Raw genomic sequence first — 12,428 nt, 5'->3', positions numbered from 1 at the left:
CTAATTTGCCTTTATTTCATTTTGGGAAGGAAGGTGCACTTTGATATGGGTGCCTCTGGCAAATCTCCCACACTTACACAACGTGCCCAGCTGAGATATGTGATACATGTTATCCTTCTGCCTGGCTGACCCCAGGTATGTTTCATCCCTTTTAGTTCACTGCACACAACCCTGGCCCATTTCCAAAACTAATAAAGGCGGGACATTTCTCTGCTGTAGTGATCTCTGTTCCGTCCTCTGCAGCACAGCCTTCCATTCTCTCAGGACATGTCAGTCATGAAGCCCTATTTAATGACCATTTCCATCCTTCTGATCCTGGTTCGTAAGACTCCAGGTAACTCAGGCCTCTCTCAAAGGTTCTGGGGTCTTGCATGTCGTATTGTTTTCTTAGTGACCTCTGAGATGATTCCTACTCACATACCACAGGCACTACCTATGGCCTTTCAGGTCTCAGATAGGTTGTGAATGTTACTCCCAAGGTCCATCTCCTGTCAAGATCTCCCCTGATTCTGCTCTGCCAAGACAAATTTAAGAGGCTGCTCCTCCTGCTGTTCCTGGCATAGTGGAGTATTGAAGCATGAAGAATTTTAGGTGGTGCTGTTGGTAGGAGGGGAGCTTGATGCATGCATTAGATGTGAGAGATTGGATGTAATTTGGGAGCTATCAGAGGGAACAATGGTAGTTTGGGAGAGTGAGTTATGGTGGGGATGGTATATGAGAGAGAGAGAGAATAATATCAGAAAAATGAGTGGGCACGAGGAGAGGGTGAAAATTCTATTTACAGGATTGGGCTGGACTGATGTTCTGGTGTAGTCTTGAGAGAAAATGGGATTTTTTTTTTTTTAATGGAGCTGGAAGTGGAGTTGGATAGAACTGAGTTATGGAGAGGGTGGTGGTTGGGCTGTGTTTTGGATTGATGCTGTGAATTGGGGATGGGTGGCTTGGCTATTGTCACATTTGTGTTAAATTTTGTAACTGAGCCTTAGGTGGTTAGAGAACAGTTGGAGTTAGGTGTTTGGTTTAAGTAGGTGTGTTATCAAACTGGGGATATGTGGGGTTTATCTGGGCAGAGATTGCCTTAGCCTGAGTTTGGGGGTAATTAAGCTTGAGAAGGATAGTTTCATTCATCACAGCAGAGCTGTGGCTGTTGAAATGGGGAGAATGAATGCTGCATGAAAAATATCTGGGGGTGCCTGGGTGGCTCAGATCATGATCTCGGGGTCTGGGGATCGAGCACCACATTGGGCTCTCTCTTCAGTGAGGAGCCTGCTTCCCCTGTCTCTCTGCCTGCCTCTCTGCCTACTTGTGATCTCTCTCTCTGTCAAATAAATAAATAAAATCTTAAAAAAAAAAAAAAGAAAAATATCTGGTAATATTTTCAAGTTCTTAAAAAAGTTTCTTGAGTGTGATTTTCAGGAGCACTGAAAAGCAATAAATGTAACTCTAGGCAGTGAGGAAAGATGAAAGCAGGAGGCTGGAATGTTCTCAAGTGTCTCTCCTCAAAACTTGGCAAGTACAGAGAGACATGGGAGTAGTCTAATCCCAGCCTTATAGAGAACTAAGGTTGTCTCTTCTTTCTTGGGACTGAGTTCAGAATCACTGCTTTTTCCTCTTTCCCTTTCTCCTCTGTCTTCTATTCCTCCTTCCCCTTCCCATCCTCTTCCTACTCCACTTTCTCCTACCCGGTATTTCTCACTCTGTATCATCTTCTTTACTTGAGAGACACTTTTTCTCATTCAGTAAAGTTCAGTTTCCATGTTGGAGCAGCCGTAGAAACCACAGGTGGGTTTGCAAGTAACAACAACAAAGGAAGACATCAATCTTTGCTTCAAAAGTTGTACATAGTGTTGCTTCCTTAGTAAACATTTAATGCTTTCACCTGGCAGAATTAATGGGCAGGAACTATTCTGGACAAACTTTTCTAGGATAATCAAAGTCATTTTTTTCCTTTCATCACCCCAAACATATGCTTTGGAAATTCAACTGTTTGAAAGCCATGACTCTGTCTTTTTTTTTTTTTTTAAGATTTAATTTATTTATTTGACAGAGGGAGAGAGAGACCACAAGTAGGCAGAGAGGCAAGCAGAGAGAGGGATAAGCAGGCTCCCTGCTGAGCAGAAAGCCCAATGTGGGGCTCGATCCCAGGACCCTGAGACAATGACCTGAGCAGAAGGCAGAGGCTTAACCCACTGGGCCACCCAGGCACCCCTAAAGCCATGACTCTGTCTTTTAAATCTATGTATTCCAGTGCTGAGGTGAGTGCTTTGCACAGAGTAGGTTTCAGTAAACATTTATTGAATGAGTGAATATATAAACGACTTATACCTAAAACGTATATATAGGTAGGAAGAACCTCAGAAATGAGGTAGGGAAGGATCATGTTTGTGATGCACAGGTGGCAGAGAAATCATGTATTACATTGCTTTTGGCTTTGGATGGAACTGTTAGAAAGAGTCTAGGGCATATGTTTTGTTTTTCGATTTTTGATATTTTAATTTGCTCCTAATACAAGTCCAAAGTGGGAAATGAGCTGGGCAATGTCTATGGGTCAATGTGAGAAAGTCAGGCAGTGTTGTGGCTCTCAATTCAGGCAGGAACAAATGCATATTTTCTGGGACATTGTGCCAAACACCTTTGCTGTGGCCTCACCTCAGACCTATCAAATCAGAATCTTTAGAGACTTAATGTGAGTATACTTAACAAGTCTCCATGTTATTACAAAGTATGACACATCTTATTAACAGCCTTCTTCACAAACACAGTTGAGATTTTCTGAGGAGCCTGCTTCCCCTGTCTCTCTGCCTGCCTCTCTGCCTACTACTGCCAACACTATCATTCCCATCTCTCACAGTGGGAGACTGGGCACAGAGTACAAAGGGTCAGAAGCAAAGCTGATATTTAACAGTTGGTCTCAAAATATGGAAAGAGCCCAGATGTCCATTGACAGATGAATGGTTAAAGAAGTTGTGGTTTATAAACACACAATGGAATATTACTCAGCCATCAAAAAGAATGAAATCTTGCCATTTGCAACAACATGAATGGAACTAGAGGGTGCTATGCTAAGAGAAATAAGTCAATCAGAAAAGACAAATACCATATGATTTTACCATATGATTTCACTCATGTGACATTTAAGAAGCAAAACAGATGAACATAGGTGAAGGGAAGGAAAAATAAAATAAGACGAAAACAGAAAGGGAGGCAAACCATAAGAGATTCTTAACTCTAGGAAACAAGGTTCCTGGAGGGGATGTGGGTGGGTAGATGAGGTAACTGGGTGATGGGCATTAAGAAGGGCACTTGAAGTAATGAGCACCAGTTGTTATATGCAACTGACGAATCACTAAATTCTACCCTTGCAATAATACAGTATATTGCTAATTAAATTGAACTTGAAGAAAAAAAATTTTTTAAGAATTTAAAAATTAAATTATAAGAAAATCAATCAATCAATCAATCAAATAAAAGCAGGTCTCTGACTTCAGTTTGGAGATGGAGGGATGATCAAAGGTGATGTTAATTTGATGTGGGTATTAGTTTGTAGTGATGCAGAACAATACAGGGTTAGAACACCTGCAGGATTGAGAAGCTAGGAATATCTACAACAAAACCTTTGTTTATTTAGCCACAGTTAGCAGAATCCTTCTGCGTCTGCCTTGACCTGTTTATCATATGGAGAGAGTGAGGGAAAGGTCAGCTTGCCAGATTCTCATTCCTACAAAGAGGAGATCTTGGATGTCCTGGCTTCCATCCACTGCATTTGGGAGAAAATGGAAGTCTACCAGTTCAAATGTCGGCCAGAAGAGTGTGGGTGTCACTCTAGCGAGGCCCCCTGAGGACCTCCTCCTTTTTTAAGTAGGATGGTGCCAAAAGAGAGGTTCCACCCAGCAATTGCACTACTGAGTATTTACCCCAAAGACAGGTGTAGTGAAAAGAAGGGCCATATGAACCCCAATGTTCGTAGCAGCTATGTCCACAATAGCCAAACTGTGGAAGGAGCTGAGATGCCCTTCAATAGACGAATGGATAAAGAAGATGTGCTGTATATATATATATATATATATATATATATATATATATATATATATAATGGAATATTACTCAGCCATCAGAAAGGATGAATACCCAACTTTTGCATCAATATGGATGGAACTGGAGGAGATTATGCTGAGTGAAATAAGTCAAGCAGAGAAAGACAATTATCACATGATTTCACTTATTTGTGGAACATAAGGAATAGCATGGAAGACATTAGGAGAAGGAAGGGGAAAATGAAGGGGGAGAAATCAGAGCAGGGAGACAAACCATATGAGACTATGGACTCTAGGAATCAAACTGAGGAGAGGAGGGTTGGGGGATGGGTGAGCCTGATGATGGGTATTAAGAAGGGCATGTATTGCATGGAGCACTGGGTGTTATATGCAAACAATGAATCATGGAATGCTACATCAAAAACTAATGATGTACTGTATGGTAATTAACATAATAAAAAATTATTTAAAAAAAAAAAGAAAGAGAGGCTCCATGATGAGGGTGAGAATTAAAATAGGAAATGCAGCAGTACCATGACGTTGGAACATGGACGAAGGGGTACCATTTTTTACCGCCTTGCTCTGGTTAACTAGCAGGCTGGCTGATGTAGCAGCCTTCCCTGGGCTGGAGTGCCAATTTCTGGGACAGTTCATATTCATACCAGTGCCAAAATGCTATGGGATGTCATTCACTAAGGCATTTTCTTTTTTACTTTATTTCTCCTCACATTCTCTGACTTCATCTAAACTTGGAACATTTTACATTCTTTTGTCAAAAAATTATCAAAATGTTCTTTTTCCATGCAGAAATAATGTCAGACTTGCTTATCCAATTTTTAATAATGTGGGTGGGCATTGGAGTCCTCTGCATGCTTAGCACTGAGTACATGGCCTGGAACAGACTGAGTGTTGATGAATGGGTGTGAAATGAGGGGACAGGTGGAAAAGTTCCTGGAGTGCTAAGCTATGGATTTTGGACTATGTATTGATAGCTGAAGAAGTCCTTATACCTGAAGACATCATGCAGGAAGATGCCACTCTGTCCTAGAAATCCTATCATATAGAGAGGCAATGTGACACACAGAGGGAAGTGCATGGGCTTAATATCATAGAGAAAAGAAATTGAATCCTACAACGGTCAAGTATAAGGTATGGAAATGTGGACAGAACAAGAGTTCTCTGTGAGCCTCAGTGTCTTCATCTAAAGAACAGAGATAACAATAGGTTTTTATGAAGTTTCAATGAGATAACCTTTGCAAAATGCCTGACACACAGTGGATGTTGGACATGTGACAATGATTGTGAGTATTGTTTTCTTTGGCTCCTTTGTCTTTGAAAGCTCCAATAGGTAACAAATACTGCTGATGACTAATATTTATAGAAGGCTAAGTGTCAGGAACTTTGTCATTGGGGCATTTTCAGCTGAGGAACCTATATACACATGCACATATCTGGATGACAGATACATAGCTATCAATACTCATGAATGGGTTTTAGCCATATGTGGAAAGTGTGTGGTAGAGTTCTGTACAGTGAGCACATGTATATATGCTCAAGTGGTGTGAATATGGACGTGCATATGTGCCTGTGTGTGCACATCAGTGTGCTGCACATGTAATACGGTATCTGTTTCTGTGGGGCCAATGTACAAACATGAGTGGTACATGTTTGCTCAAATGTTTAGAAGCACAAAGGCATGCAGGGGCTCAAGTATGTGTGCCCTGCCTCAGAGTGGAGCCTGGCTATCTCAGATAGAGCTCTGTGTGAGGAGCACACATCTGTATAGGCACTTGAAAGCATGTCCAATACGTGCTCACAGGAGCTGCCCTTGAAGCCCTGGACCCTCAGGAAAATACTTTTATATCAACACACTGCTTAATATTTCATTACTTCTTTTTTTAAAAAAGATTTTATTTATTTATTTTATTTATTTATTTGTGAGAGAAACAGTGAGAGAGAGCATGAGTGAGGAGAAGGTCAGAGGGAGAAGCAGAGATTGGAGATTGGAGCCCGATGCAGAACTTGATTCTGGGACTCCGGGATCAGGACCTGAGTTGAAGGCAGTTGTTTAACCAACTGAGTCACCCAGGTGCCCTATTTCATTACTTCTTATACTTATACTTATTATGCACCAGATACTCTCCTGAGCACTCTATATATACTAAGCTAAACATCACAAATGTAAGAACTTGGTTCTATTATGACACCCATTGTGAAAATGATGCAGTGATGGGCCAGAGAACTGAACTAACTTGCTTAAGGGTGAGGAGCCATAATGACAGAGCCCAGATTTGAACTGAAGTGGTTTTTACTCTGGATCCTGTTAATATCCTCAGGGCTTGTTCTCTTTAAATCATGCTTCCCCATTCCTATTGTCACTGCTGCAAAGAAACTAAACATGGGTTTGTTTTCCCCAGGTGGCCTGTTCAGATCCCAGTATGGCAAGAGCCAAGAGCCTTGGATTCCATGTCAGCTTTACCATGGCATGTGCAGAAACACCTGCAGAAAAACTGAAACTCAATACTTAACCTGCCCAAATGATCAAGAGTGCTGCCTGAAATTTTCTGTGAAAACAGCCCGTTCTAACAATGTGAAGGATTATGACCCTGACTCCAAACTGTCAACTTCAAGCTACTCTAAAATCTGAATATCACCAACTTACCTCCTCCTGGAGGAATTCTTCCCTCATTTTGGAACACCCTTTCCATAAAAATACATTCCATCTCATGCGCGTGTCTTTCATCTGTAAGCAGTCATCACTGGACAGGGGAAGGTTAGGCTGGAGTTACAGAGTATAGGAAAGGACCCTGGCCAAGAAAGCAAACAGGATTCTAGAACAGCTCCATATTGCTGAGGGTGCCAAGGAAGGAAGGAAATCACATTTCTGCTCTGCTTTGGTACTACCAAGAGGGTTGTGATTCATTCTGGAGGCTGCAGAGGGATACATGACAACTAGATTGAGTCTGGATGATCCCATGAATACATAGGGGAGATCGCTGAGTTCTCTGAGTAAACACTGAAGGATCTGGACAAGGACTAGAGGATTATCTCTGACATCTAGAGAACCATCCTAGTCCGTTTGGTATGATGGTGTGTCCTCAGGAAGAACCAGAACCAGACAGATGGAGGACTAGAACTGAGCATAGGAATCTGTTGGACAAATTAAAGCAACATTTTCTAAAGGGTAGAGCTGTTGGAAAGTGGACTAAGCAGGTTTGTCCCTCAGCATTCTCCCAGTGTTGAGTTTGGAGGACCATTTCTGGGTGTGAGACAGAGATGGTTGTGGTTATGGTGTTAGAGAGGGATTTGGAACAGGAGCTGGACACTGTACTCAATAACCTTTAAGTTCTTTCATTCCTAAGAATTTAAGGATATTGTTTTTCCACTCCAAACTTAGTCACAACTAATAGTTGACATGCCATGGAATTTTCATTGTGTTATGTATACTCCTCTTCCATGGCTAATGTTTCATCTCTCCTCCTCTTTGGATCCAAACTTCTAGAACCAATGTTACCAACTAAGTTCTCTAAGTTCCAGATTCTTAATCCCATTTCAGCTAAGAAAAATCTGACTTTTGTGTATACCACTTCACTGAAATAGCCCCAGTTTTGCCAATGCCTTCTTTGTTGAAAAACTCAAGCATTCGTCAGGTTTTACCATTTACCACTTTGCCTCTAGCCACTATTTCAACATTATTTACCTTCCTCGACATCTTTGTTATGTTTGCCTTGGCTTCTCTCTTGAGTGTCCTTTCCTAGTCATTTTTGGGGTTTCTTCTTCTGCCACCTGCTCCATAATGTTTCTTTGTCACCTTGCCTATTTTCTTTTTCACCAGACACTTTACCTGCATTTCCCATTATTAGACAAATGATAATTTCAGCCCAGACCAATGGATCAAAGGCCATGTACTCACTAAATGACCAAGTTATACAGTTGGATTTTAATTTTCATGGGACTTAGAAGTTTGGTGGAAAAATTTAATAATGTTTATATCTTTGAGATTCACTGACACTCAGGCATATTTGTCAAACAGGGAATATGGGCTTGGCAGAAGCCAGGTTTCAAGAAGGGACACAAATTTTCTGGCATAAGTAGTATGATTAGACAAAACTTTTAATATTTATAAGATAGTATTTGTCCCAAGTTCAGCACAGTAGTTGAAATGTAATATTTCAGACTTTCTATTTTAGCAGTTTTGGTAGAGGGAAATGATTGTGTAATTCTAGGCTTAAAGCACAGATTCCCATTTCTTTGGGTTTTGCATGTTTTCAAGAAAGAAGCATGAATGTGGTCAGAGGGGTTTGTTCCCTGTTCCCCATCGCTGCTCAGAAGCTGTGCGATCTTGGGCAAGTTCTGTATTTACATGTTCAACCCAGACAACATCTCTGAGGCCCAGACTCCCATACTGGATTATGTATTTGCTAGGTTCTCTTGGATTACTCAGCCATCACAGACACAAGTTCCCAAACTGATTCCAACTCTGTCTGGCTTTTCCCTCGTCTTCCCTTTTAAATAATCAACACCTACAATTCACCCTGTTGCTCAATTCAGAAACTTGGACTCATTCTGGATCCCTCAGTTCATCTCAGCTCATCATGTCCAAATCACTAAAATGTGCTTTTAGTTCCAACTCAACCTGATCTCCATTTAATGATGAAATCAGCTTTTGCATAACCAAAAGGAGAGGATTAACTATTCTTAAAAGTGAAAAAAGTCAACTAATTAAGAAGCCCTTAATGTCTCATTCCCTTGAAAGTACATTTTTACTCTTTTAAGGATCTTCCATGCCATTCACCTTTGCTTTTCTCAGCAAGTGATGCGACTTCCTTTGTTCAAATGTGTATTTGTCTGTACTTCGGTTGCTATTAGAACTCTTATCAAATAGTGTCTTTAATGTTCACTATTTCAAAAGGTCCACATCATCCTCCCCAGAAGACCACTAGTTTTTCTCATTGTTCCTTCTCCAGTTTCACTCTCTCCACAACTCATCAATACAAGTCTTACAGGGATTTTTAGTACATTAAATTATAAGAGAAAACCTGTAATTTTGATGTATTAAACATGAGGTTGGAGTGATTTCAAGCCCCTGCCTGATGGGCATTCTACTTTTTCCTTCCTGAGAAACAATTCTAGTAAATGGCAGACATTTATTTTAAACTTTTGAGTCTGGTCATTCTTATGCAACAAGTTGGCATAGTTTGTAAGATCTAAGGAAGTGTGGAGGTGGAGTGCAGGATGTGGACTGAATTCACACATGGCCTTACTTTCAGGTCTTCCTCCGTATTTCCCTTTGAAGGCCCGGAGGTTCCATGCCTCTACACTTGAGCTCAAAATCTTTGTATTTCAGGTAGGGACTATAAACTGAGTTCAACCATGTATTTTGGCTGTCTGTTAACACTTACCACCTATACCTGAGAAAATTCAGGTCTACTCTTTTTTAGGTAAGACTCTACTCTGTGGGGTTATCAGTCAAATGGTCAAAAAGAAAGTCTCATCTCTCTTTAGCTTATTTTTTAAAAAGATTTTATTTATTTATTTGTCAGAGAGAGAGAGAGAGCGCACCAGCAGGCAGAGTGGCAGGCAGAGGCAGAGAGAGAAGCAGGCTTCCTGCTGAGCAAGGAACCCAATGTGGGACTCAATCCCAGGATCCTGGGATCATGACCTGAGCTGAAGGCAGCCGTTTAACTGACTGAGCCACCCACGCAACCCTCTTTAGCTTACTTTAAATGACTATAGTATCACTTACTATAATGTGGAATTTCTGGCCAGAGATTATCTCCAAACTAATATTGTTTTCCTGCTTTATTCTTAGGGCAGGATGTTCCAAAATATTTAAGAGAAAAATCTGGAAATCTCCCATTTTGACAGAAAGTAGTCATGATATTTATGGGGAGAAGAAGTTTACAAAAGGAAATAAAAATTCTAAATTCTCTCCTTTATAGGTATATCTATAAGAGGTTGAAACATCATTAATGAACCCAAAGGGGGGGAACCTATAAACCTTTTCAGATACACATAGAATACACATCTCTGACAAAATAATAATAATAGTAATAATAATAATAATTTATATTTGTATTCAAAACCAACCTATTTCCAGAGCCTCTGTATGCTTCCAGATTTTCTACAGATTGACTCCAGATATTCTATGAAACCTGCCTCACTATAAGATTAAGGCTTCAAAACATTCTTACTATATAATTTTTCACTGTTTAAAAGAAATAATGGAACACAGATGTTATTCCATTTAGATTAAATACACTAAAGATGGGGTGCCTAGGTGGCTCAGTGGGCTAAGCTTCTGCCTTCGGCTCAGATCATGATCTTGGAGTCCTGGGATTGAGTCCCACATCGGGCTCTCTGCTCAGCAGGGAGCCTGCTTCCCCCCTCTCTCCGCCTGCCTCTCTGCCTACCTGCGATCTCTCTCTCTCTGTCAAATAAATAAATAAATAAAATCTTAAAAAAAAATACACTAAAGACTTCAGCAGATTCACTGTTTTATGGAAATCAACTCTCTTGTTGTCCAAAAACAACAGATTAAAAAAGAGAACTTCTACTCAGAGTATGTTTAGGATTATAAAGGGCAAAGGGGTAGAGGAAGTGATTGTATTTTAAACAACAAAAAATGAGTCTAGAAGGAGGCAATGAGTACATGCTAACATTAAATACATGTAATGAACAACTGTGCTACATGTAAGGTAGTCTCTATTTTAGAGATCAAAGAATTTATTCTTTTCACAGACGGGAAGCCTGCTTCTCCCTCCCTCACTCCCCCTGCTTGTGTTCCTTCTCTTGCTGTCTCTCTATCAAATAAATAAATAAAATCTTAAAAAAAAAAAAAGAATAGAGCAGGGAGGGACAAAAAGCAGAAAGACAGGGGGCTGGTCAGGGAAGGCCGCTCTGAGGTGACCTTTCAGCTGAGACAGGAATGCCAAAAAGAACCGCCCCCAAGCAAAAGTATTTTGGAGCATTACATATGCATTATAAGTTTTTTGAAATAAAGTTATGTTCAGAAAGGCACCATTCTATCAAAAAAACTGTTAAGAAAAATTATCTAAAATTTGGAAATAAATAAAAGAGATGACTGGTGTCCTTTCAGTGGAGTGCTGAACATGATCTAGTAGATCCTCCTGGGATTATAAGTCTATTAGAGGGAGGTGTGTACAATTAAGTAATTTTCCACTGACTAAGCTATTTAAAAATTTTGTATGGGTAGAGATTAAATCATAGAAAACTGATATAATTGCAAAAAAATTCTTTTTTGAGAGTCATGCAAACTATTCCCTCCCATAACAATGCAATGGGACAGATGCAGTTGTTGTGTTTGGATGCCCTTGTTTTCTGTTTGGTGGGAAAGAGTTCTGAATGTTTTAGTTCATTGCCCTTCAGGATATTAAACAGGTTTACATCTATTTGCAAATTTATTTCAGAGTTCATTGGCTGATTATAATTCATCAGTTTCTCTGAGCCAGTCTTAACATCTTACTGGTTTCTTTATTCTTTACGAGTTGAACAAAATCATTGAAATATTTTCATTTTATGTTTACATGTTACAGGTTTTTAACTTTAAGAACTTTATACTATGCTTTATGTTTCTTCACAATAAAGACACCTATAATGGAAGATGAAATGTGTGGAATTTGTATTTGTGGTTTGGTAATCTTTTGCAAGAAAAGCAGAGTAATACTGATTCTTAGTATGAAACAAAATTACATAAATTAAACTGTTTTTAGACTAATAATACATTTTTTCTAGATATAAAATCATACACACAATTTAAATTTTGGCTTGATAACAACCAAGCTATAGACCAGTAACTGACAAAGTAGTTGGGCCTCAGTCAGTGTCTCCTCACTGGATAGGACCACTCTGTTGTCAATTTGTCAGTCTTTTATTTAACAGTAGCATTTTCTAAGTTTTTCTTTCTTTTTTTTTTTTTAAGATTTTATTTATTCATTTGACACAGAAAGAGCACAAGTGAGGAGGAGGGGCAGAGGAAGAAAGAGAAGCAGGCCCTCTACCAAGCAAGGAGCCCGTTATGATATTAGATCCTGGGACCATGGGATCATGGCCTGAGCCAAAGGAAGACAGACATTTAACCAACTGAGCCATCTAGGTACCCCTTTCTATGTTTTCCTAAAGGAAAATTCTTTTTTTAAAAAACTTTTTAAATTTTTTAAAAAAGATTTTATTTATTTATTTGACAGACAGAGATCACAAGTAGGCAGAGAAGCAGGCAGAGAGAGAGGAGGAAGCAGGCTCCCCGCTGAGCAGAGAGCCCAATGCGGGGTTCGATCCCAGGACTCTGGGATCATGACCTGAGCTGAAGGCAGAGGCTTTAACCCACTGAACCACCCAGGCACCCCAGGAAAATTCTTTTTTAAAATAAGGCTA

The 12,428-nt window shown here is 39.9% G+C and overlaps 1 protein-coding gene across 1 annotated transcript; it reads left to right on the top strand.

The window, feature by feature from the left end:
* The first annotated feature begins 267 nt into the window (after window positions 1–267).
* Window positions 268–6,681, top strand: DEFB116 (defensin beta 116). The gene is made up of 2 exons (XM_047744368.1): window positions 268–334; window positions 6,452–6,681. The coding sequence occupies exons 1-2, from the start codon at window positions 268–270 to the stop codon at window positions 6,679–6,681; spliced, it is 297 nt and encodes a 98-aa protein (XP_047600324.1).
* The last annotated feature ends 5,747 nt before the right edge of the window (window positions 6,682–12,428 follow it).

The sequence above is a fragment of the Lutra lutra genome, chromosome 9, assembly GCF_902655055.1.
Source record: "Lutra lutra chromosome 9, mLutLut1.2, whole genome shotgun sequence".
NCBI lineage: Eukaryota > Metazoa > Chordata > Mammalia > Carnivora > Mustelidae > Lutra > Lutra lutra.
Note: the sequence above shows the minus strand (reverse complement) of the source record. Positions and strands in the feature narration are given on the sequence as shown.

Excerpts from the sequence above, each read along its gene's own strand:
- DEFB116 (XM_047744368.1), top strand. The coding sequence starts at position 268 with ATGTCAGTCATGAAGCCCTATTTAATGACCATTTCCATCCTTCTGATC. Across the intron at positions 335-6,451 it reads CCTGGTTCGTAAGACTCCAG|GTGGCCTGTTCAGATCCCAG; the intron begins GTAACTCAGGCC and ends TGTTTTCCCCAG.